General features: G+C 44.1%; 1 protein-coding gene across 11 annotated transcripts in view; it reads left to right on the top strand.

Moving 5' to 3' along the window:
* Positions 1-27,178, top strand: part of NPHP4 (nephrocystin 4) — a 134,480-nt gene that overhangs the window by 39,742 nt on the left and 67,560 nt on the right. For all 11 annotated transcript variants that reach the window (XR_009221840.1, XM_058552748.1, XM_058552744.1 and 8 more), the window contains 5 exons: positions 311-447; positions 2,619-2,800; positions 3,512-3,638; positions 17,530-17,712; positions 26,729-26,867. Coding sequence is in view for 10 of the 11 variants with exons in the window: in XM_058552748.1 (XP_058408731.1) it covers positions 311-447; positions 2,619-2,800; positions 3,512-3,638; positions 17,530-17,712; positions 26,729-26,867 (768 nt within the window). In the remaining variant the exon portion in view is untranslated. The remainder of the gene's footprint in view (positions 1-310; positions 448-2,618; positions 2,801-3,511; positions 3,639-17,529; positions 17,713-26,728; positions 26,868-27,178) is intronic.

Below are 27,178 nucleotides of genomic sequence, written 5' to 3'. Positions count from 1 at the left end.
ATCAGTTTAGTGGTTTGCTTGAACTGAGGTGGGTTCTAATTTAGTGTTCTGAGTGGTGTGCCCGTGCTTTCTTCTCTGCCTGGAGGTCCCGTCACCCACAGCCTGGGACCTCGGGTAGGGGAGAGCCCTCTGAATGGCTCTCCGCAGAGAGCCATTTCCAAGGATGATCTATGTGAGTCCTCTCATTTTTTCTGCCTGGAGGTCCCATCACCCACAGCCTGGGACCTCGGGTAGGGGAGAGCCCTCTGGATGGCTCTCTGCAGAGAGCCATTTCCAAGGATGATCTATGTGAGTCCTCTCATTGTTTCAGGTGACGCCCTCCGAAAGCCTCGCCTTCAGAAGTCTGTCACCTGGTACTTGGACGATTTATTCTTCACGCTGTATCCTTCCCTTGAGAAATTTGAGGAAGAGCTTCTAGAACTCCTTATCAGCGATCACTTCCAGGAGGTACTGTCTCGTGTCACAGAACTTAATCTGAACAGTGGAGATGCAAACTTCAGAGCAGAGTTCGGAAAGCTGTGGCCTCTGATGCCGCGCAGGTGGCAGTCCAGCCCCTGGTGACGTGGTCCTGTCTTTTCCCCCTTTCTGTGGCTAAACTCTTTCTGTCCCTGGTCTAATAGTTAAAGTAGATCTTAGAGGACCCAGCACCAGGCCATTTCTGCTGAAAGCCAAGCCCCTGCAGAACCCCCAGCCCATTGTCTTAACTTTGAGGGTATTGAAGGTGCTGTTATCCTGAGACATTAATTAACGTTAATTTTGATATATCTTAAAACAGCCCTCGTTTAAAAGAAAATTAAATCACCAAATGAGCATGGGGAAACTCTTAAAAGAACCTTCATTTACCAAGGACGTTTTGAGGATATTTGGCTTATTCCAGGGAGATGACTAGAAATCTCAATCATTTTATCCCATCAAAGCAGTTTTCTGTGACAGGCGCTCCCTCCAACAGTGTCAAGTTCTGCCTGCCTGGGTGAACACGGTCCTGTAAAATCCTCAGCTGAAAGCCTGTATGTGGGGTACTGCACGTTGGCAGTTGTGATGTCACCTTGTCCCCACCTTGCTGTCGTGGGCAGCACCTTGTCCCTCCCATGGGACTTTGAACACGTAGCTCGCTTTCCTGTAGGTTCTTTGTCCAGGTCCGTGTGTGATTCCTCTCAGGCTTCAGGTCTCAGAGCAGACCTCACTGTCTCGACAGGCCACCCTGACCGTGCCGAGGGGCAGCGTCCCCCTTCCTCCACACCAGGCTCTCCCCGCACATCACTGGCTCGTTGCTCTGGGTGCTTGGCCCTTTCTGAGAGCACCTGGTTTCCTTACCTGTTTACTGCTTTGTTGTCGGTCCCTCTGTGGAGTGTTTGCACCAGGTGGACAGGGACTTGGTTTGGTTCACCACTGCACCTGATGTGCGTAAAGTGGTGCTGGCACATAGTAGGTCTTAATATTTATTTGTTGTGAGAACGAGTGATTCAGTCAGTTGGTGCCCATCCTAGTAGTCTGTGACGTTAACAGAGTATTAATCACACACACACGTATATGAATGAGATGGACTTTTTTTTTTGCTCTCTACGCATTCTTGAAAATGTAGTTCCACATAATGTTGTCTCATCTGAGCTAGAAACACAAAGCTGAGAAGAGGATTGAAGTAGCAACAAACATGTTCTTGGTGTAGTTCCTGCTGTTTTCTTACTGCTTGAAGTGGATCGTATGAGGGTAGAGATGCTTTAAGAGTATCATTGTTGAATTTTCTATAGTCCCATAAAAATCACTTTATTAGGTATTTTTACTACCTTTATATTTTTGTTCCTCTCCAAGTGGCAGATGCTCAGTTATCGCCATCGTTGTATTTTTGTTACCCAAAGACTAATAGGCTGAATTTAGGTCCGTTCAGCTTGATTAATGGGCAACAAAGAAAACTGGAAAATTTAGGGATCACTTTGCAATGATCACATAATTTAATAAACAATAGCCTGGAGGAAAATCTTTGCCCGTTTGTTAGAATGCTTTGTCCATTTTTTGTTAAGATGAAATACTTTAATATCCAGTGATCACTTTGGGGCAGATTCCATTTTTATTAGTTTATGACTTACTGCCTAAATATGCTCCCTCTTCCCGCTGCCCCTTCCACCCCAAGTCTCAAGTGTCTGAGTATGGAGAGAGGGCAAAGCCTTGAAATTTGACGTGCTCTGCCTCAGGCGCCTCTGTCATCACCTGCCCTGGACTCGGGCACATGGGCTCCTGTACCGTGGGGCCCCGGGTCCCGTTGGAGGAGTGGAGGTCGCTGGTTGCTAGTTTGCTGAGTCTTGAGAGTCATAGCTCAGCCTTGGAGACCCAGAGCGATTCAGGCGTCTGAGGGGTGTATTGGAGTGCATTGCTCTGAGAAGATCATGCTGTGTGGGAAAGCCCCAAACTACCTAGAAAATGCCCTCGATCGGCCAATTCTGACCGGATTCTTTATCTGTCATTTGCCTGGACTCATTTTCCCCAGGTACCTTCTGATCTGGAAACGTCTGAAACCTCTGTGACAGTTCCTTCTCTGCTCCTCTCCACTGGGGGCTTTTCTGGTGTGCTCCCTTTTCCCCTCTGCACAGGGACTTTCTCTGTCTGACGTGTGCTCTCCCTAGGAGGGCAGCCCGCTGGACGACAGCGCCCTGGAGATCCTGGAGCGGCGCCTGTGCGTGGGTGTGCACAATGGTCTGGGCTTCGTGCAGAGGCCCCAGGTGGTGGTGCTGCTGCCCGAGATGGAGGTGGCTGTGACACGCTCTGCCAGTTTCAGCAGGAAAGTTGAGTCTTCTTCGAAGGCCAGGTATTTTCCCCAGGGTCCGAGTCCTGGCCCCTGTGGAACGAGGAGGTGTGAGTGGGCACTTAATCAGGGATCAAAGTGAAATGAAGTTGTTTTGCCCATGAGGTGTGCACTCAGCCACCTAGGGTTCTTCCCTGGTGCCTCTGTGTCCTCTTGCTAAGTTGTCACATTAGAAGCAGACATCCGCTTGGAAAAAGCCCAATTTTGTGCTGTGACAATTTTGGAGTTAGCATTACGGACACTTCCAGCTATGGTTGCTAAGGGTCTGTGGAGACCCTGTTGCACCTTCCTCCAGATGTGCCCTGTGATCAGTTTCTCGTATGGTGGAGAACCGGAGGGCAGTAAGTCCTGCCACTCTGCTCAGTCCTGTGCTTCCCAAATCAGAATCAGACATCTGCGAGGCATGCCACATGCAAAACTGGGCAGAGGCCAGTCCTTGAGGAGGAGCATCTCTGGAGACCTGGCTGTCATTCCATCCTCCTGCACTAAGCTCTGGCAATGTGGAAAAAGTGTTGATTGTGGCACCTAAAAAAAAAACTCTGGTGTGGGGAATTACTTTGGAGGCCAGATGCACAGAAGAGTTCAGTGGCGTTGCTGGGGGGACTCGCCACACTAGCAGCGCCCAGCGCCCAGTGCCTGAGCGGACGGTGGAGGTGGGCGCAGGGCAGGGGAAGCCACTACCTGATGTGCCTCTGCTTTGTGTTCTTGACCCAGCTCTGGAAACCAGGCTCTAGTTTTGAGAAGCCGCCTCTGCCTCCCCGAGATGGTCCATCACCCTGCATTCGCCATCGTCTTTCAGCTGGAGTATGTGTTTAACAGTCCTTCAGGAGTGGACGGCAACGTAAGAACCATCGTGTCGTTTCAGATTCTACCTGGCCATAGGCTCCATGCGCTAAGAATAAATATCGTTGCCATTTTTCCATTAAAAGCAGTGTAATCATTATTAGCAATGTGGAAAACAAGCATGGAATATGACTCTAGCAAACACTTCTTTTTTTTTTTTTTTTTTTTTGGTGAGGGAAATCAGCCCTGAGCTAACATCCGTGCTAATCCTCCTCTTTTTGCTGAGGAAGACCAGCTCTGAGCTAACATCTATTGCCAGTCCTCCTCCTTTTTTTTTTTCTTCCTCAAAGCCCCAGTAGATAGTTGTATGTTGTAGTTGCACATCCTTCTAGTTGCTGTATGTGGGACGTGGCCTCAGCATGGCTGGAGAATCGGTGCGTCGGTGCGTGCCCGGGATCCGAACCCGGGCTGCCAGTAGTGGAGCGCATGCACTTAACCGCTAAGCCACCGGGCCGGCCCTAGCAAACACTTCTTAGTGATAGCTTCGTTATAATCATTTTCCATCTTTATGGTGGTAGTACATTCTGTTGGCTGATGGTAATAAATAGTTCAGTAGGCATGCATCATAATAGCATTAATTCATAATTATCAAATCGATAATTATTTTGAAAAATGAGGCCATTTAATGTATTTTTCATATGATATTAAGTGTAGTAAAGCTTGAATCTGCACAAGTGGTGAGTGTTTTCTCATAGTGAGTGTATGTGCCTGTATCATAACTAAGAGTAAGAATTTATAGGGTTCAGTTGCAAAAAATAGAATATGTAGACATCATTTACATCTATGTAGATTCTTTGGAAAACCCAAATCATGGTATTCCTGAGATTCAGTTTTCTGTTTGAAAAAGCAAATATCAATTTAAGAAGTCAATTAAAAATGTTAAAAAGACCAAAAAGACACCTTCCCTGATGGTCCAGTCTGCCAGTGTTACTGTGCAGCCGACCAAGAGCAGGACTGAGAACAGTCTTGTGGGGAGCCGCAGGAAGGGGCACGGGGTGTCGCGGCACAGGTGCTGTTTTATTTTCTGATCCACTCAGCAGTGAACTGACCTTTCCGATGTCTGTGTCGTTCAGGGTCCTAATCAGGAGAACAGATCTAGAGGCAGGCGTTCTGATTAGAGCTGAACGCATGGTCACAGGCATTTAAATGAAGCTGTTGTTCCCAGCTCTGCTTTTCTTCATGTGTCACCAGAAATTTCAGCCACAATGCACCTGTGTGCGAATATGCCTGGCTGTGGGAGGCAGGCTCTCTGGGCGTGGGTGTGGGACTTCACCAAGGGGGAAGGGACTTCTGGGCTGGAAACTGATCCTGAGGGAGAAGTTCACGGGCATAGGTGCGGCATCCCCGTGCTGTCGTCCAGTGGTTGGGGAAGACATGGAGGGAGCCAGCGAAGGAGCGGTGCGGGCCTGGCACCTCCGTGGGGGCTCCACTCGCTCTCCATTCCTCGTTTACATTTAGATAATGTCCCTCGAGAAAGTTAATTATAATTTGCTTTCGATTATAAAGTCTATATGCTGAAACTGATATGTCTTACGTGACACTTTCTTATTATTTTTTAACTCTTCGTCACAATGCTTAACCAGGGGCAGGTGGTTTGACATGCACTACTGCCTCATGGAGCTTTTGGAACGTGGCTGTGTAATAGCACATCAATTCTTTTTGATGTGGAGGTTTATCTTAACACGGAATATTGGATTCCATTTTACTGTCATCAAGTGTACTGTCTTCAGTGTAATCTGGAAAGGAAATGTTCCCATGTATGAAATGATTTTCCACACAAATTACTTGCTGTGTGGAACAATGAAAATGGGTTAAGTGTTCATTGGGTGAAACCTGAATCAAGCATTCGCATCACGAACAGATTTAGATGTTGGAGGAGAAAACAACAATGATGGTGCCGGTGTGGGCTCTTGTGCCTCCCCCAGGAGTGTCTGTGTGGCAGTGGGGACGCGACCCACTGGGGCCTCCTGCAAGGTCAGGGCTTGGCCTTGGGAGGGACAGGTCACACCCTGCGTGCTCCTGTTCCCTATGCAGTCATTATGGAGTGTCATTCTGCAGTTTCAGTCAGCTTGCCAATTTCTTTCTCCTTTTTCTTTCATTTCTTAAAAACGTAATATGATGGAAATTTCAAGCATAAACAAAAGCAGACCGGGTACTAAAATATACCCCATGTATCTTCAGCATTTATCAACTTTGTGGACAATCTTTGTCTATACTCTCTACCTCAACACATTTTGACTTATTTTGAAGCAAATTCCAGTCATAATTGCATCTGTTTTGATTACTGTAAACATTTTGGCATGTACATTCTTTTTTTTAAAACCTTTTTATTAATGAAAATTTCAAATATAAAAGTAGAGAGAAGCGTGAGATAACCCACTGCACCTATCGGCAGCCTCGAAAGTTGTCAGCTCATGGCCAGTCTTGTCTGGGCTCCTCCTCCCCTGTCCCCATTCCTCCCGGGTTACTTGAGAGCAGATCCTAGAGATCAAGTCACTTCACCTGTGAGTCGTTCAGTGTGCATCTCCAAAGGACGGGGGCTTAAAGACATCCCTGTAATACCATCCTGACACCCAGAACACTAAGATAAATTTCTCAATATCATCAAATGTCTAGTTAGCCTGGGTGTACATTTCTTAAGTATTTTACTTAGTCAGAAATACATAAGCCAAAAAAGTGTATTTTTCTTTGGAAGATGATTCCTGAACGAAGTTTTCCTACACGAGCTGGGGCAGCTGCTGTGTTTCCTCGGCAGTGCTGTCTTTGAGACCGTGACCTATTTTCAAGATGGCCTTGCTGCCTTCTTGACATCTGTGTTTCTTCATTCCTAACGCTTGAAGAAGCAAAACAGGCCAGGCTTCTGGTGGTGGCGTAACTTTGCTTGTGTTTCGACCAGGAGCTGAAAGCCTCGATCTCCTGAGGCCCTTTGTGAAACTCTTCATCTGTAAGTGGTTATTCGGATCAGAGAGAGGTATCTGGGCTTACTGTGTCCAGTTTATACCCAGTCACCTGAGTCTGAGTGAATTTTTTTGGCTCTGAGTATTTCATAGTCATTAAAAACAAACCAGAAAAAAAGTTTTGAGAAGACACACCCCTCGTTGGTGATGCGTTGTGAAATGTGTGCATCTTTTGGTTACCCGGAACAACTAGAGCCTTCGTAGTTTGTCTTTGGGTTAGCTATGAAGAGCCAAAGGAAGTGGGTCTTCCCGTCTAGACCACTTCCTTTCCAGAAAATTGAGTACATGGGGACAGTATACCCACACTAGATGGCCTGTCTTGAAATGCTGTAAGCTGTGCAAATGTGGGCTCCATAAATGTTTGCTGATTGAATGAAGTCGATAGAGCAGACTCTCTAGAACATAGGAGAGGGACATGGAATGAAGACAGCTGTGAAAGTTGCCAGACCCAGTGTCAGAGTAAGTGCAGATCCCCATGGGGCTGCCAGGGGTCAAAACAGTGTTTTTTCTGGGAGTCACTTAGCAAAATAACCCTCTTCAAAATATCTAGAAGGTAGAGACTAAGTAATGTATTACTTATGTATTTGCTAGTATTCTTTGAACAGAACAAGTTCATATAACAAAGATTTGAATGCTTACCATGTACAAGGTCCTGGTCCAGGTGCCCAGGACACATCAGAGCTGGGTATTTTGGATATTCTGTATTTGAAACTTAAGTATCATGCCTTGATTTATTCTAAAAATTACATAAATTTAAACTTCCTAGAACTTGGAAATATAGATATCTTGAGATGCTTTCAGGAGATCTTTCAAAATAACCCTGATTTGTCCCCCGGAGCGAGGAGTGTGTCCCCATCAAGTCCCCATGCAGTCATGCGCATAATGCAGCCATGCCTCCATCTGCTGCAGCTTGAGGCTTTGCCGTCAGAGTCTCCCCAAAGCAGGCAGGGCCTGCGAGTCTCAGACTGTCTGCAGAGGTGGATGGGAGCAGTTTAAACTGGGAGGTTGCTAGAGAAGAGAGAATCTGGTGCTGAATCTTCTGTTTTGTCCTGAATGTTGGGTTTTCCTTGTGGTTTTAAGAGAGACACTGACTCACTCACTTTTTAAAAGTTGTTTTTTTCATTTGTCTTTTAAAAATATATCTATATTTTTATAGAGGAGAAATTCACATAACCTAAAATGATTTTGAAGTGTATAATTCAGTGGCATTCTTACTTTTTTTTTTAACCTCTTTTTTCCCGTGGTAAAATATACATAACATAAAATTTGCCATCTTAACCTTTTTTTTTTTTTTCAATGAGGAAGATTCGCCCTGAGCTAACATCCGCTGCCAATCTTCCTCTTTTTTTTTTTGGTGAGGATAATCAGCCCAGAGCTAATATCCGTTGCCGCTCCTCCTCTTTTTGTTGAGGAAGATTAGCCCTGAGCTAACATCCATGCTCATCTTCCTCGATTTTGTATATGGGATGCTGCCACAGCATGGCTAGATGAGCAGTGTGTAGGTCCGCACCTGGGATCCAAATCTGTGAACCCCGGGCTGCCGAAGCGGAGCACGCGAACTTAACCACTATGCCACTGGGCCAGCCCCAATCTTCCTCTTTTTTTGCTTGAGGAAGATTAGCCTTGAGCTAACATCTGTGCCAGTCTTCCTCTATTTTGTATCTGGGTCGCTGCCTCAGCATGGCTGAGGAATGGTATAGGTCCGTGCCCAGGATCTGAACCCGCAAACCCTGGGCTGCCAAAGTGGAGCATGCCAAACTTAACCACTATGCCGTGGGGCTGGCCCCCATCTTAACCATTTTTAAGTGTACAGTTCAGTAGTATTAAGTACATTCACATTGTTGTGCAACCCTCGCCACCAATCCATCCGCATAACTCTTTTCATCTTGTAAAGCTGAAACTCTGTGCCCATTAAGCAATAACTCCCCATTCTCCCCTCCTGCAGCCCCTGGCTTTCTGTCTTTGTGATTTTGACTACTCTAAGTACCTCACGTAAGTGGGATCAGATGTTATTTGTCCTTTGTGACTGGCTTTGTTCACTTAGAATAGTGTCCTCAAGGTTCATCTATGTTGTGGCATATTGGAGAATTTCCTTCCTTCTTAAGGCTGAATAATATTCCCTGTATGAATATATCACATTTTGCTTATCCATTCATCAGTTGATGGACTTGGGTTGCTTCCATGTTTTAGCCGTTGTGAATAATGCTGATATGAACATGGGTGTACAAATATCTCTTTGAGACCCTGCTTTAAATTCTTTTGGATATATACCCAGAAGTGGAATTGTTGGATAGTATGGTAGCTCTATTTTTAATTTTTTAAGGAACGCCTGTACTGTTTTCCACAGTGGCTGTACCATTTTACATTCTCCCCAACAGTGCACAAGGTTTCTAATTCTCCACATCTTCTCCAGCACTCATCGTTTTCTGTTTTTTTGATCATAGCCATTATTTGTATTTCCCTAATGATTAGTGATGTTGAGCATCTTTTCATGTGCTTGTTGGCCATCCCAATATCTTCTTTGGAGAAATGCCTATTCAAGTCCTTTGCATGTTTTTGAATCAGGTTGTTTGTTTTTTGTTGTTGAGTTTTAGGAGTTCTCTATATATTCTAGATATTAATCCTTTATCAGATACATGATTTGCAAATATTTTCTCCCATTCTGTGGGTTGCCATTTTACTCTGTTGATAGTATCTTTTGATGTAAAGAATTTAAAAATTTTCATAAAGTCCAATTTTTTCTTTTGTTACCTGTGCCTTTGGTGTCATATCCAAGAACTCATTGCCAAATCCAATGTCATGAAGCTTCTGTCCTATGTTATTTTCTAAGAGTTTTATTGTTTTAGCCTTACATTTAGGTCCTTGATCCCTTTTGAGTTAATTGTGTATGGTGATAGGGAAAGGTCCAACTTCATTCTTTTGTATGTGGATATCCAGTTTTCCCAGCACCATTTGTTGAAAAGACTATCATTTCCCCATTGAATGGTCTTGGCACTCTTGTCAAAAATCATTTGACTATATATGCGAGGATTTATTGCTGGGCTCTCTATTTTATTCCATTGGTCCATATGTCTGTCTTTATGCCAATCACTATGCTGGCCCCTATTTGTGTCGTCTTTAATTTCTTTCAGCAATGTCTGTAGTTTTCATTGTATTAGTGCTTCACTTCCTTGGTTAAGTTAATTCTTCCAATATTATGTTAAATAGAAGTGGTGAAAACGTGCATCCTTGCGTTCTTCCTTATCTGAGAGGAAAAGCTTTCAGTCTTTCATTGAGTGTAACGTTTGCTGTGGATTTTTCATATATGGCTTTTATTATATTGAGGTACTTTGCTTCTATTCCTAGTTTGTTGAGTGTTTTCTTTGTGTGTGTGTGTGTGTGAGGAGGATCGGCCCTGAGCTAACATCTGCCAATCCTCCTCTCTTTTTGCTGAGGAAGACTGGCCCTGGGCTAACATCCATGCCCATCTTCCTCTACTTTATATGGGATGCTGCCACAGCATGGCTTGACCAGCGGTGCATTGGTGCACGCCCGGGATCCGAACCTGCGAACCCCGGGCCGCCACAGTGGAGCACGTGCACTTAAGTGCTTGTGCCACTGGGCTGGCCCCTGTTGAGTGTTTTTATCATGAAAGGATGTTGAATTTTGTCAAATGCTTTTTCTGCATCAATTGAGATGATTGTGTGTTTTTTTTCCTTCATTTTGTTGATGTGGTATATTACATTGATCAATTTTCATATATCGAACCTAGTATTCCAGGAATAAATTCCTCTTGGTCATAGTGTATAACCCTTTTACTATGCTTCTGAATTCCATTTGCTAGGACAGTCATACGTCGCTTAATGATGGGGATACTTTCTGAGAAATGTGCCGTTAGGTGATTTTGGTTGTTGTGCAAACATCATAGAATGTACTTATACAAACCTAGATGGTATAGTCTACTACACACCTAGGCTATATGGTACTAATCTTATAGGACCACTGTTGTATATATGGTCCATTGTTGACTACAATGTCGTTATGCAGTACATAACTATTTTGTTGAGGATTTTTGCATCAGTGTTCATAAGGGATATTGATCTGTAGTTTTCTTTCCTTGCAGTGTCTTTGGCTTTGGTATCAGAGTTATACTAGCCTCATAGAATAAGTTAGCAAGTGTTCCCTCCTCTTCGTTTTTTGCGAAAAGTTTTAGAAGGATTGGTATTAGTTCTTTAAATGTTTGGTAGAATTCACCTGTGAAACCATCAGGTCCAAGGCTTTTTTTTGTTGGGAGATTTTTGATTACTCTTTCAATCTCCTTACCAGTTCTAGATCTGATCAGATTTCTATTTCTTTGTGATTTAGTTTTGGTAGGTTTTGTGTTTCTAGGAATTTGTCCATTTCATCTAGGTTATCCAATTTGTTGGTGAACAGTTGTCCATAGTATGCTCTTATAATCCTTTTTATTTCTGTAGAATCAGTGGTAATGTCCTCACTCTCATTTCTGTTTTTAGTAATTTGAGTCTTCTCACTTTTTTCTGTCTAGCTAAAGATTTGTCAATGTTGTTGATCTTTTTAAAGAACCAACTTTTGGTTTCATTGATTTTTCTCTATTGTTTTTCTGTTCTCTAGTTTATCTCTGCTCTAATCTTTATTATTTGCTAGCTTTGGGTTTAGTTCTTCTTTTTTTAGTTCCTTAAGTTGTAACATTAGGTTGTTGATTTGAGATCTTTTTAATGTAAGTATTTATAGCTATAAATTTCCTTAGTACCACTTTTGCTGCATCCTATAAGTTTTAAAATTACCACCCCTAATTATTTTGGTGCTCAAATTGTCCCAGATTTGGCCAGAGTTCCTTCAGGCTGTGTCCTTGTGACAGCCTGCATCATGTTTGCTGTTTGAGCATTTTCTTACTTTCTGGCATAAGAAGATGCTCCAGGCTCATCTTGCATCTTCCCTGTTCTGGCTCTGGAATCAGCCGTGTCTGTGAGGAGCCATGGTTTTCCACCCCTGCCTTTTTCAAAATAAACTCTTTATTTTAGATTTACAGGAAAACTGTGAAAATAGTACAGAGAGATCCCATATACCCAACCCAGTTTTCCCTATAGTTATCATCATTAGTATGGTGCATTTGTCATGACTAATGAACCAGTATTGATAGATTATTACTAACTGAAGTCCACACTTTATTTGAATTTCCTCACCCAGCATCCTTTTCTGTACCAGGACCCCATCCACGATGTCACATTACTTTTAGTCCTCATGTCTCCTTAGGCTCCTCTGGAGTATGACAGTTTCTCAAACTTTCCTCACTTTTGATGAGCCCTGGTTCTTTTTCAAGGAGAATGTGTTAGAATCTGGATCTGGGCACTAGGTCAGTCTTTGTTTCTAAGGTCTCTCAGTGGACAGAGCTAGGAAGTTTACATGTGGAAACACATGCACATATGTGCACACACATTCATGCATGTACTTACATGTACACACATCCATGGCTCAGGAATTGAGTTCTCGCTGACCCTTCAATTCCAGTCTGTCCCTGCAGGGCTCTCCAGGCCCCTTCCACAGAGGGAACCTTGGCTCCATCCCAGCACCGTCAGCACAGCTGCTCGTGTGCTCAGTCCTAGGACGCATCTAAAATAAGGTTAGAATTGCTTGGTCCATACCGCTACAAAAACAGACCTACCAGAAGGAGATCAGGATCTGTTAGCAGCCAGGACTGAGAGGAGCAGTCAGGTAGACTTCTCCTGTCTCTTGGCTCTGCCCCTTGGTGTGGTCTTGCCATTCATTGAAGCTACAGTGGGGCCTCTTGTTGCTGTTGGCTTTCAGTTTTGTGGTTATTTCCCCTTCCCATCCTTATTGATTTAGTTTTATTTTTTTAATATATAGAGCACTAATATGCTTTTAAAAGTCAAAATTCTACCAAAAGGTGATCTGAGAAAAACGTCCCACCTTCTGTGTTCCTTCATGGTCCCACCCCTCGGGGGGAGCCAGTGCCGTTACGCCTGGTCCGTCCTCCCTGCGTTGGTTTTTGTGGATATTAACAAGCGTGTGTGTTTTTTAGTTCCCTTTAACGCACAGAGGGTAGCGACTATCTACGTGCAGTTTTGCACTTTACTTTTTCTCGTGTTAACAGTATATCTTGGCGGTAGTACCTGGCTGTCCCCAGAGCGCTTCCTCACCCCTTTCTCCAGCTGCAGGCACTCCGTCGTGTCCCACAGTTTATTCACCCAGTTTCCTGTGTTTGGATGTTTAGATGGTTCCCAGTATTTCTCAGCTGTAAACGATGTTGAGATGAATGATCTTGGGCGTGTGCACTTTTGTAGGAGTTCAGAGGAAGTTGCTGGTCTGTGCCGCCTGGGTGGGCCTCGGCCCACCCCCGGCGTGTGCTCGCAGCCCCTCTGTGGTCGGCGGCGTTCAGGCCGAGATGAGGATCACATGAGCCGGTGCGCACAGTGGACATGCCTGCACCGTGCAAACGCGGGACACACCTGTGCCCACCCAGGGCCCAGGGCCGCCTTCTCCCTATGCCCCCTGCTCCCTCCTTCATCTGTAATATAGTTCCTAAGTTTCTCTCTCTCTCTCTTTCTTTTGGCTTCTTCCTTCTGCTGTGATTTGAGTGATATTGGGAACATTTGGAGATGTTTTGTCATAACAGGTTGTCTTTTTTCCATTTGCGTTCAGCCAAGTGCCCCAGTGTGCTCGCCCCCATCAAGAGTCTGTCCCTTGGGCCTTGTCTCTGGAGGTGTCTTCAGGGGCAGAGGACCTCCCTCTGCCCAGTAGGTGTCACTCTCCCCTCCGTGGTGCGTTTCCGGGCTTTGGGGCTCAGTGCCCAGAGTCAGTGTGGAGGGGGCTCTGGCGGCCGGCATGGGGCTCCAGGCGGGAGGAAAAGATCTCACTGAAAATTCAAAGAAAATCAACCTCATGAAATAACGTGAAGTTTTTACCTGCTTCTGAGTGACTTTTGAGTTGGTCTGAGGACAGAAGCTGAGGGGACTCCGGAACAAATTGCCACGAACTGTGCGGCTTAAAATAATAGACATTTATTTTCTCGCAGTTCTGGAGGCCACAGATCCACAATCGGTTCTGCTGGGCCAAAATCGAGGTGTTGGCAGGGCCGTGCTCCCTCCGGAGGCCCTAGGGGATGATCCTTCCTGCCTCTTCCAGCGTTTGGTGGCTGCCGGTGCTCCTTGGCTTGTGGCTGCATTGCTCCAACCTCTGCCTCCGTCGTCACATGGCCTTCCCTCTGTGTGTCTCCCTCTGTCTCTCTGTCTCAATCTCTCTCTGTCCTGCTCTTTTTTTTGCTGAGGAAGATTTGCCCTGAGCTAATACTTATTGCTAATCTTCCTCTATTTTGTATGTGAGCCGCCACCACAGCGTGGCCGCTGACGAGTGGTGTAGGTCTGCGCCCAGGAACCTGGGCTGCTGAAGTGGAATGCGCCAAACTTAACCACTAGGCCACGGGCCCAGCCCCTGTCCTGCTCTTATCAGGACGCTTGTCCTTGACTTTCGGGCCCACCTGGGGAATTAGAGCTCCTCATTTCATGATGCTTAATTACCTCTGCACGGAGTAAGATCACAGTCCCACAGTCCAGGGATCAGGATGTGGACATGTCTTTTTGGGGCCACCATTCCGCCCACCACAGGGACCTGGGTTGTGTGTTCCCCAGGGTCACGTGTCTGTTGTCTGTTTGCTCTTTGCCTCGTGAATGACAGTGTGGCACTTCTGTTCCACGACACACCTGACTCGTAATCCAGGTGTATTCCTGTGGCTTTCTGTATATTGTTTGCTATTATAATTAAAAGTCTAAATGGGAACAATTCAGTGTATTTTTTTTTTTTTTTTTTCCAGTTTGTGAAATCAAACCTGGTTTGGCAGGAAAAGACATTGTAAAGTAACAGATCTGATCTCACCCACTAAAATTCACTGGTAGGAGGAGCTCTGTCATGATGACAGTCAGTAGTTGCCCTTGCTGTGCCCATGTGCTCCGTGTACCTGACCTTCCCCTTCAAGCGCCGGGGGAGGGGGGCGGTGAGGGTGGGGTGTGGAGTAGGGGGTTAGGGAGGTTCTAGCCTGCAGGTATCACCCTGGCCCAGTTGGGAGAGAATGCAAGCTAATAAATGGCAATTGAATTGCCACCAGGCGCTAATTGTCCCACTGAAGTCTTTGTGCAGGAGTGATCAATAAGTCACTAACCGTCTCTTGTTAGAGCTGTTAAAAACAAAAGTGAGGAAAATGGATATTTGTGTAACTGACAGATACTTCACAAGGAAGACAGCTGTATTGATTGAGAATGAAAAAACCAAAAGGAACTGTGAAATTGGAAAATTAGCTATTGGAATCACCTAATTTAAAAAATTAAACCAGAAGGAGTTGCACAAATAGTATGAGAATGTGGTTTTGTATTTTTGTCCTGTAATAAACTTCTAGGTTTTATTGGTGATGACTGTTTACAAAAGTAGCTTAGATATTATTGAATCCTTCTTGTTTTTTTAGTGGCCGGTTTTCCTAATACATTTGTAATAATTTTATTTTTAAAAAGTGATGGCTTTTTAACCAACTTTTCATTGATATACTGTAGTTGCTCAGCACCAGTTTACACTGTCGTCCGGCGAGTTGGATGGGGAAAGGCAGACTTCGTCTGTGCTTTCACAGACATTGAAACTGTGGCACAGAGTCACATGCTTAGGCTTCTTACTTTGCTGATTCTTTTTACTTCCAGGATGTGGTTTTTTTCTCACTGAGTTGTCAGGGACCTGAATCCCTGCTCATCCCCGTGACCCAGCAGAACGTGGTGGGAGCCTACCCCGTGATCTGAAATTTGGCTCCAGTAAAGGATCAGACCAGGCCTTGCTGAAGTGGGTGGTTTGAGGTCTGGTCACAACGGGGCCTTGGGGAAGAGAGATGAATTCAAAACCAGACGCTGATGTTGGATGTTTTTTATCCCCTCATGGATATAAAGGTTTTTTATTATTTTTTTATTTTTTTTAAAGATTTTATTTATTTATTTATTTTCCCCCCAAAGCCCCAGTAAATAGTTGTATATCATAGCTGCACATTCTTCTAGTTGCTGTGTGTGGGACGCGGCCTCAGCATGGCCAGAGAAGCGGTGCGTCGGTGCGTACCCAGGACCCGAACCCGGGCCGCCAGCAGCGGAGCGCGCGCACTTAACGGCTAAGCCACGGGGCCGACCCCCATGGATATAAAGGTTACAATAGGGTGGGATATCATATGGCAAGAAACAGGCTGGAAAGACTGACTTGGATGAAACGCATGCAATTCCTTTTCTTATTGGGACCTGATCACACATACGCTCAGCTGTGGTTTAACCCAGTCGGCCATCCTGCCATCTGCGCCAGAGTCCAGCCAGAGTCCTTCTGTATGCGTGTGTGGAGACTTGCCTTGGACCCAAGAGCAGTCAAGTCCTCGCCGTGACAATGGCGTAGGAGCTCACCCAGTCCAGGCAAATAGGCGGGGTCCATCGGGAGCCCCAGGTGCACTGCTGGAGCCATGCCTCCTCGGTGGCTCCCGTCGCAGCTCGAGCAGCAGTCCCCCTGGCTTCCGCTCTCCTTGGGGAGGGTGCTCTTCACCACCACGGGCAGGGCCTGGGCTTCCGTTCCTCTCCAGGAGCAGGAGGCCCCTCCTTGCAGGCCGTCCACCCTCCCTGTGGCCACGGCTGCCTGTGTTAGTGCACTCAGCCAGTGGTCAAGAGGGACGGAGGGCCCTTGGCTCCCTTAGCTGCCCAGAGACAGAGGAGCCACCTGATTGTTTTGCTTTCCTCATCCTGGAGGGGTGCAGATGGCTCTCTGTCACCCATGCAGAGATCTTAGGAAGTGAAGTGCTGTGCTCATGTTCCATGTCACCACCTACTGCCTTCTCCTCCCACGTCACCACCTAGGGGTCTTGGGGCGGGGGAGCATGGCTGCTGTCCTTGAGTCTGGACCATCTCAATCTGACTCTGCTTAGTGCAGCTGGGCTCTGGGGGTGAAAAATGCTCTTCCCAGGTGCCCAGTCTGACCTGGAGTCACCAAGTGCCCCCTGGGTCCTGTGGCCCGAGAACTGGCCTTCCTGGGGTCCTGCTGTGCTCCTCTACCAAGGAGCCTGCAGAGTCTGCCAGTCGGGGCCTCAGTCAGAGCCAGTGTCTCTGAGTCGCCTTCTCAGGGGGCCAAATCCCAGTCTCAGAGACCAGCTGAGCAGGGTCGTAGTACCTGACCAAGGCCTGGAGTTGGGCTTCATTCTTGCTTCTTTTTGAACGAAGCATGAAGGAGTTCCTTTAAAACACTGCTGTGTCAAGCCCTGAAACCAGATTTGTGAAATGACTTTCTTTAAATGTGATGCTAATCCTAGACTGTCCTTGGTGTCCTCCTTCCTTTCGTTTGGCCAGTGGCAGAGAAGGTGAAAGAAGGAGCAGCACATAACTTGACCCGACTGGTTTCCCAGTTACACATCAAGTCACATGCATAAAATACACCATTAGGAGCTGACGCTGCTGGAGAAACTGTGTGCTAATGACCCTCAAGTGAATACCTGCCTGCATTCTTTGTTGTTTCACAAAGATGCTTATCACTAACACAAAGGGTTGTTCCTGGTGTTTTCCTAATGGATTTGGGTAGATGTTGGCAAGGTGCTGAGTGTTTACAAACCTGCAGAAGGATCCTTATGGGATCAGGAGCCGTGAGACAGTGTTGGTCTTTAAGAGGGAAGCCGTATGGGGGGGGGTCTTAGGCGAGTGGGGTGTCAGAATGGGAGGCTGGCTTCCCTGCGCTCTCTGCCGCCTGTGTGATGCTGTGTTCTGCCTATGCCTCGGTTCCTGCTTTTGTGAAATGGAACTGGTGATCCCCTGCCTTGCTACACTGCTCTCTATTTAAAGTTTATCATGAAAGCACCATTGATGTCCCCCACCCAGCTGGGTTTTGTGATAACTCATGCACCCATGTGCTTTGTTTGCATTCTAGGCAGCGTCCGTCACCTCTTTGTCCAACTTGGCGTGTATGCACATGGTTCGCTGGGCTGTTTGGAACCCCGCGCTGGAAGCCAGCTCTGGGAAGGTGATGTTACCTCTGCAGGGTGGCATCCAGCCCAACCCTTCACACTGCCTGGTCTATAAGGTACCCCCAGCCACCATGAGCTCCGAAGAGGTAAATTGTTACACACTTCGTAAGTATATACGATTCTTTTCCTATGAGCTTCTAGCAAGTTCATACATTTTCAAAACCGGAAGTTGACAAATGTTTGCAGATGTATCGTGAGCAGAGTTTTTACATGTCATGAATGTGCCCTTAAAAACTAAGTGTCATTGCTGAGTCACAGTCGGCTGTGCACTCACTGGGGCCTGTCTTTAGCATGGGTCTCATAGCATCCCTGTTCACATGTCAGGGTCTCGGGGTAACCTGCAGGGCCTTTGACTCTTATTTGTACACACTTTACAATAAGATCCACTTCTGTGCTGTACGAGGCTTTTTTTGTGTGTGTGTGAGAGGAAGATCAGCCCTGAGCTAACATCCGATGCCAGTCCTCCTCTTTTTGCTGAGGAGGATTGGCCCTGTGCTAACATCCATGCCCATCTGCCTCCACTTTATATGGGTCGCCGCCACAGCATGGCTTGTCAAGCGGTTCGTTGGTACACACCGGGATCTGAACCTGCAAACCCTCGGGCTGCCGAAGTGGAGCGCGCGCACTTAACCGCGACGCCTCTAGGCCGGCCCCCTGTACGAGGCTTTTTAAAAAGGACTGTTGAAATGTTTGGTGCATTGGAGGATGGGCCTTGTGTGGCACTAGTTCTGTGGTGGGGGCCAGGTGGTCGGTGTCAAGCCCCGGCTTGTCTTTGTGACTTGTCTCTCATGCCGCTGGACCTCGGCTCTCTCCAGCTGTGTACGGAGGGTGGGACTGCAGCAGGATTTTTAAAAATCCATTTTTGAAGTGAAGCTTTCTCTGAACCCCAATGCAGAAAGCAAATAAGAGAGGGGCAGGGCCAACCGAAGTGTGTGTGTGAGGGTCTCATCCCCTGGCCTCCCCTGGCCCGTTGGTGGGCTTGCAGGATGCGTAGTTGTTACCCAGGTGCCACTGACACCGTGTGAAACCACTGCTCTGGCTGACGTCCGAAGCCCTTCCTGACACTAATGTGTCGGGGCAGGGTCTCTGTCTGGGTGCATTGTTTGGTTCTTCTGCTTCCATTGCTGCAATATGCCCAGCCTGTGTCAGCAGTGCAAATAGGAACCTTTTAGGACTCAACTGTCCCATTTTTCTTAGGTAAGGGGACCATACCTGTCGTTTCAGTATGTCATCTGTGTGCTGACTCCAGCAACAAACATTATTTTCAGTGTTGTTATTTATGATTTGGATAATGCTTTGGGGACCTAAATAAGGGAACAGCTGATTGTGCAGCTTTTCCTATTATAAGGAATGTCTCTCATTATGGGCCCACATTTTGCTGTATTCCCACATGGTCTAGTTTGAGCCCTTATTATAAAATTGCCATTAGAAATCCTGAAGCCATTGCCCTTCTCTCTTTCTCATTCACTGTCTTCTCTCTCTCTCTCTCTCTCTGTACGTACGAATATAAATAAATATTCATTCTATTAAGTGTTAGCCTTCTTATGCCACTACATTTCCTTTACTTTTTAAGTGTGTAAGCTATATTGGGGCATAAGTGTTTTGAAGGTTTGACTATATTAAGAGCACAAATATATCAAATACCACCATTTTTTACAAGGAATATCACTTCTAATCAGAGTTTCTCAACTTCAGCACTGTTGAAATTTTGGGCGAGACAATTCTTTGCTGTGGGGCTGTCCTGGGCCTTGGAGGATTGTCAGCACCAGCCCTGGCCTCTCCCCACTAGATGCCAGTAGCATCCTCCCAATCGTGACAGCCCAGAATGTCTGCAGACATTGCCTAATGTCTCCTGGGGGCAAAATTGCCCCTAGTTGAGGACCTAAACAGATGTAATTAACTAAAATAATGAACTACAACTGGTCACAAACTTGATTCATTCTCCTGCATTCTAAAGCGCTCCTGTGCTTCTTCCTGTGTTTCTTATCTTATAAAATAGTGCAGCATCTATCAAGTGAGACAGCTCAGAGACCTAGGTATCTGTTCTCTGCCCCCATACCAGTCAATTCTTTATCTTATTCATTCATTCAGTGGATTTTTATTGAGCATGTGTATATACTCTAGGAAAATATCCCTGATCCTATGGAACTTACAGTGGAGTAGAAGTGGCAGATATTAATCAACTAAAAATATAAATATTATAAACATCCCATAATTTTCGGCTAAGTAAATTTTGGGGTTTATTTTATGATTATTTCCATGTCATTTACTGTGAAGGTAAGTAGTATGTTATGATTATGTTTTCTTTCCTAAACAACTCCTATATTTTTCTCTTGAGCAAATAATAGTGTTTTTAAAAGAAGTTTATATCTCCAGAGGCAGCCACTTTCAACTCTTAGCTGTGACTTATGCTATTTACTTAGTTTTGTAAATATTATGCTTCTACTGCTATTTCTTAGTTTATAAATTTTAGACATCATATATTGACTTCCAGTAATGACAGATGAGAACTTTAGGTCTTTCATACAGTCCTGTACTTCTTAAAAAAAAAACACTGTATCCTCTCACTGCTTGGCCTAGGATTCAGGTAGTGTTGCCAGAGATGAGCTACACACCAGGACCTGGCTGTGCGATTGTGAAGGGAGCCCCAGGGAACTGGAAAGTACTAGGGAGGTCGTGGAGAGGGAGGAGCCTAGAAAGCAGCCCTGTAAAGTGGTTTAAGGAATGCTGGGTTAACCCCCAAGCTGCACATGCCTGAATCTGACCCTGAACAGCAGAGCAAAGACTTGGAGAACTGAACTGTGGGTGGACCTCCATCCAGTCCAGGGGTGCCCACTGGGTGGATCACATGGAGGAGAGATCCAGAAAGCACTGCACAGGCTTTGAGACAGAACTGACATTGAAACCACAACCCACTGGGGGCTGGTCAGAAACTGCAGCCTGAGCCAAACTGGGTTGATTCCTGACTAAACAGAAATATCAATATTCTCTATTGGATTTAAATGAGACTCTGTCTTGGGTAATACTCGAAATGTTCTTGATACAATCTAAACTTAATTGACATTCAGAGAACCAGGCACATCTCAACTTGCAGGGAGAAGATGTTCAACAGATAGCAGCACTGAGATGACACGAATGTTGGAATTGTCAGACGAAGGCTTTAAAGTGGGCATTGTAAAACACTCCAGTAAATACAAGGGGACACTTGAAACAAATGGAAAGAAAGTCTTAGCAAAGAGATAGAAGATTGAAAAGAAGCAAATGGAGATTTTAGGACTGAAAAATAAAATAACGAAAATAAAAATTCACAAGATAGGCTCAATAGCAGAATGGAGATGACAGAAGAAAGAGTCAGTGAACCCAAAGATAAATCAATAGAATTTATCCAGCCTGAACCAGAAAGAGAAAAATGATTGGAAGACAGTGGATGAAGCTTCAGGGACCTGTGGGCCAGTACCGCAAAGGCTAGCACTTGTGTCATCAGAGTCTCAGTAGAGGAGAAAGGGTACAGTGCAGTTAAAATACATGAAGGAATAATGACTGAAAACTTCCCAAATTTGGCAAAGACATAAACCTACAGATTGAAGAGGTTCAGTGAACGCCAGAGACAAATGCAAAGAAATCCACACCCAGACACATCATCATCAAACTGCTGAAAAATGAAGACAAAGTCTTGAAAATGGCTGTAGAAAAATGCTGCGTTACTTATAGAGAAACAGTAATTCGAGTGTTTGTGGGTTCCTCAGCAGAAATCGTAAAGGCCAGAAGGAAATGAAACAACATTTTAAAAGATAACAGAAAGGCCCTAGAACTCAGACTTCTGTCTCCAGCAAAAGTCATGCAGGAATGAAGGTGAAATTAAGACATTCTCAGATGAACTAAAACTAAGAGAATTCATTGGCAGTAGATATGCTCTAAAAGAATTACTAAAGGAATGTCTTCAGAGAGAGGAGAAATGATACCAGATGGAAACTTGGTGTATCAGAAATGAAGAAAGAGCAATAGAAATGATAAATATGATACAGTATTCTCCTCTTGAGCTCTCTAAAATATGTTAGATGGTTGAAGCAGAAATTATGACAGATAGGATTTTTAAGCTATGTAGATATAATAGGTAAGACAGTAATGATATAAAGAGGGAGGGTAAAGAGGCTTACACGGTGTCAGGGTTACTCCATTCCACTTGAAGGGATCACACGTCAATTCTGAGTAGACTGCGAAGAGTTAAATACGGACATTGTAAATGCAGAGCAATCGCTAAAAATGAGGTACCAAGAGACAGTAAAGAACCTAATAGATAGATAAAATGGAATGTTTCAAAAGAAGGCAAGAAAGGGAAATGAATGAAAAACAGAAGGAACAAATGATAAAATGGTAGTCCTGAGTCCAAAGACACCAGTAGTTACATAAAATGTAGAGAGTCTCAACACACCAATTTAAAGACGGAAATTGTCAGGTTGCATAAAAAATCAAGGTCCAACGATATAATATAATGATGCAGGTAGGTTAAAAGCAAAAGAATGGACAAACATTCCATCAAACACTAATCAAAAGAAAACTGGAGTGGCTGTATTCATTCCTACCAGACAGGTAGACTCTGGAGCAAAGGAAATTTCCAGGAATTAAGAGCGATATTATATATGAAAAAAGAGTCAATTCGCTGAGAAGACATACAATCCTAAAAGTGTATGCATGTGACATAGATAAAGTTTCAAAATACATAAAGCAAAAACTAATAGAACTGAGGGGCCGGCCCTGTGGCGTAGCGGTTAAGTGCGCACACTCTGCTGCAGGCCGCCTGGGTTTGGATCCCGGGCGCGCACCAATGCATCGCTTGTCAGGTCATGCTATGGTGGTGTCCCATATAAAGTGGAGGAAGATGGGCACGGATGTTAGCCCAGGGCCAGTCTTCCTCAGCAAAAAAAAAAGAGGAGGACTGGCATGGATGTTAGCTTAGGGCTGATCTTCCTCTCACATACACACACACACACACACACACAAAAAAAACTAATAGAACTGAAAGGAGAAATAGACAAATTCATAGTTGGAGACTTCAACACTCCTCTCAGAGTAAACTATAGAACACAAAGGTGGAAAGTCACCAAGGATATAGAAGAACTGAACATCCTCATCAGCCGTCTGGATCTAAATGACATTCATCGAACACTCCTCCCAACAACAGCAGAATACACACTCAAATGCATGTGGAGCATTCACCAAGATAGACCACATCCTGGATCATAAAACAAACTTTAATAATTTTTTTAAAAATTGAAATTACGCAAGGTATAGTCTGTGGTCATAATGGAATTAAACTAGAATTCGACAACAAAGATAACAAAAAATTACAAATACTTGGAAATTAAATAATACATTTCTAAATAATCTGTGAGTCAAAGAGGCAGCCTCAAGAAACAAATAGAAGGTATTTTGAACTGAACATACAACGTATCAATATTTGTAGGATGCAGCTGCAGCACCCTACATAGAAATTTATCACATTAGGTGCTAATGTTAGGACAGAAAAAAGGTCTCAAATCAATAATCTAATCTTCCACCTGTAGAAACTAGAAAAAGAAGAGCAAAATAAACCCAAAGCAAGCAGAAGGAAGTCAATAATAAAGATAAGAGCAGAAAACAATGAAATTGAAAACAAAAACAATAGAGAAAACCAATGAAACCAAAAACCGATTCTTTGAAAAGCTCAATAAAATTGAGAAACCTCTAGGAAAAATGAAGAAGAAGAAAGAGAGGGCACACATATTACTAGTATTAGGAATGAAAGAAGGGATGTCACTACAGACCACACAGGTATTAAAAGGCATTATGGGAATACTGTGAACAACTCTATGCTCATAAATTTGACAATTTAGATGAAATGGATCAATTCATCCTAAACAACAAACCATCAAAACTCACCCAAGATGAAGTAGATAACCTGAGTAGTATAGTTCTATAACTATTATAGAAATTGAATTCATAGTTAAAAACTTTTGAAAAAGAAATATCCAGGGCAATTCACTGTGAATTCTACTGAACATTTAAAGAAGAAATAATACCAATTTTATACAATCTCTTCCAGAAAATAGAAGAGATGGGAACAATTCCCAATTCATGTTGTGAGGCCTGTATTACCCTGATATCAAAACCAGAAAAAGACAGTACAAGGAAAGAAAACTGTGGACACATATCCCTCAAGAACACAGATGTAAAATATTCAACAAAATGTTAGCAAATTGAATCCGACGATATGGAAAAAAAATAATACACCATGACCAAGTAGGGGTTTATCCTAGGAATACGAGGCTATTTTCCTTTTGAAAATCAAGAAATATAATTCATAATAGTAATAGCCTAACGAAGGAAAACTGTATGATGCAGAAATTGATGCAGAAAAGCATTTGACAGAATTCAACATCCATTTATGATAAAGACTCTGAGCAAAGTAGGAATAGAAGAGAACTTCCTCAGTCTGATCAAGGTCATCTACAAAAACCCTTTAGTTAACATTAGACTTAATGGTGAAGGATTGGATGCTTTCCCCCTAAGATCAGCAACAAGTGAAGGATGTCTACTTATAGCGTTCAAACTCTTATTGGACATTGTGCTGGAAGTCCTAGCCAGTGCAGTAAGGCAAGAAAACAAAATAAAAGACGTACAGATTGGAAAGGAAGAAACAAAACTGCCCTTATTTGCAGACAACATGATTGTCTATGTAGAAAATCCCAAGGGATCTGTAAAACTAGAATGAGTAAGTTTATCAAGGTTGCAGGATACAACAGGAGGTCAAGATAGAAAATTCAAACAACAAGTGTTGGAGAGGATGTGGAGAGAAGGAAACTCTCATACACTGCTGGTGGGAGTGCAAACTGGTGCAGCCGCTATGGAAAATAGTATGGAGATTCCTCAAAAAATTAAAAATAGAACTGCCATACGATCCAGCTATTCCGTGGCTGGGTGTTTATCCAAAGACCATGAAAACACAAATGTGTAAAGATACATGGACCTCTGTGTTCATTGCAGCATTATTCACAGTAGCCAAGACTTAGAAGCAACCTAAGCGCCCATCAAGGGATGAATGGATAAAGATGATGTGGTATTTGTACATAATGGAATACTACTCAGCCATAAGAAATGATGAAATCCAGCTATTTGTGACAACATGGATGAACTTTGAGGGTATTAATTTAAGTGAAATAAATCAGAGGGAGAAATTCAAATACTGTAGGATCTCACTCATAAGTAGAAGATAAAAACAACAAAAAACAAACACAGAGACAGAGATTGGATTGGCGGTTACCAGAGGGGAAGGGGGGAGGCAGGAGGGCGAAAGGGATGATTAGGCACCTGTGTGGGGATGGATTGTAATTTAGTCTTTGGGTGGTGAACATGATGTAATGTATGCAGAAATAGAAGTATAAAGATGTACACTTGAAATTTATATAATGTTATAAACCAATGTTACCACAATAAAAAAAATTCAATCATATTTCTATTCAATCATACTTCTGTATACTAGCAATGAAAGTTGGAAAGCAAAACTTAAAAAAACCGTATTTATTTACAAAGCCCTCCCCTCAATGAAATAAATCTAACAAAATATGTACAGGATCTGTATGCTGAAAACTATAAAACGTTACTTTTGCTGCATGTCATTATTCTCATTGTGGTTACTCTTAGGTGAAATCAAAGAAGAACTAAATAAATGGAGAGACATAACGTCTTTATGGATTGGAAGCCTCAACATATAAAGATATATTTTCTCCCCTAATTGATCTATAGATAATGCAATTTCCATCAAAATCCTAGCAGGATTTTTTTTTTTTTTTGAGGAAGATTGGCCCTGAGCTAACGTCTGATGCCAATCCTCCTCTTTTTGCTGAGGAAGACTGGCCGTGGGCTAACATCCGTGCCCATCTTCCTCCACTTTATGTGGGATGCCACCACAGCATGGCTTGCCAAGCAGTGCGTTGGTGCGCGCCCGGGATCCGAACCGGTGAACCCCAGGCCACCGCAGCAGAGCGTGCGCACTTAACTGCTTGCGCCACCGGGCCCGCCCCAAGATTTTTTTTTTGTAGATGTAGACAAGCTGATTCTAAAATTTGTACAGAAAGGCAAAAGAATTAGAAGAGTCAAAACAATTTTGAAAAGAAGAATAAAGTTGGAGGAATCATAATACACAATTTTAAGACTTACAATAAAGCTACGACAATCAGTATAAAGTGCTGTTGGTGAAGGAACCGGAACGTAGATGGATGGGTGGAATACAGAGTCCAGAGGTGAATCACAGTTTGGCAGTTTCCTATAAAATTAAATAGACACTTACTATAGGACTCAGCAACCCTGTCCTTAAAGAAATGAAACTTATGTTCACACAGGAATATGTACACCAGTGTTTGTAGCAGCTCTATGTATAATCACCCAAGTTGGAAACAGCCCAAATGTTCTTAAATGGGTGAATGGATAGATAAACCGTGGTTTATCAAACAATAGAATACTACTCAGCAATAAAAAGGAACAAATTGATACATACAATGACTTGGAGGAATCTCATCAGTATTGTGTGGAGTGAAAGCAGCCAGTCTCAAAAGTTGTATACCATATGGTTCCATTTACGTGACATTGATCAAAAGACCAGACTGCAGTGATGGAGAGCAGCTCAGTAATTTTGGGGCGTAGGCGGGGGCAGGACTGGATACAAAGGGGCAGCACCGGGGAGTGTTTGGATGATGGAGCTGTTCTGTACCCGTTCTGTACCCTTGTGGGGGTTACAAGTATTAAAACTCATAGAACTATACTCCAAACTTCAAAAAGTCAATTTTACATGTGTTAATTAAAAAACATCCAAACTGGAGAAAAGTTGTGATTGCTACTTGTGTAAGGGTCATTCTGTGATAATGTGGCCTTCTGGGATTTTAATGCCACAGCCAATTGTTTTCTGCTCAGAAATTGATTATAATCTAAGAACACGTGACTTCAGAGATCCTTGATTTTACCTAGTCTCTTAGGGCTGGGCGAATTGTTCCTGGTTGAACTATTCTAACTAAAGGATGCTGATGCAGGGAGCGTGGCCGTCATTGCTTGTGTTGTGGTCCACCGTAGGTGAGGCAGGTGGAGTCGGGGACAATCCAATTCCAGTACTCGCTAAGCCCTGAAGGACACCGGGACACACCCACAGGGCACGTCAGCGGCCCCAAGGCAGAGCAGCAGCCCTCCAGGAAGCCACCCACGTCCCCTTCAAGTAAGTGTTTGCAGAGAGCTGACTTTTCAGGCACACAGCATGACTTCCATCTGTTCCCAAGGAAAAGGACTTTATCCAGTACAATAACATTTATCAGATAATTGCCACAGATTGCTTTAATTTGAATCACTTGGTTGAGTTTTTGCTTAATTTGGAGGTGTAGAATTGGACAGTGATGAAGTGTGGCCCAGCATTTGTCAGCTGTGCTTCAGCCATGAATCAGCTCAGTTACTTGCAGCCCCCTGACTCAGGGCCTACAGAAGGTCTATTGGTGACACCTAAAAGGGCACTTCATGTGGGTGTCCTGCAGA

The sequence above is a fragment of the Diceros bicornis genome, chromosome 13 (genome assembly GCF_020826845.1).
Source record: "Diceros bicornis minor isolate mBicDic1 chromosome 13, mDicBic1.mat.cur, whole genome shotgun sequence".
In the NCBI taxonomy this organism is placed as follows: Eukaryota; Metazoa; Chordata; class Mammalia; order Perissodactyla; family Rhinocerotidae; genus Diceros; species Diceros bicornis.
Note: the sequence above shows the minus strand (reverse complement) of the source record. Positions and strands in the feature narration are given on the sequence as shown.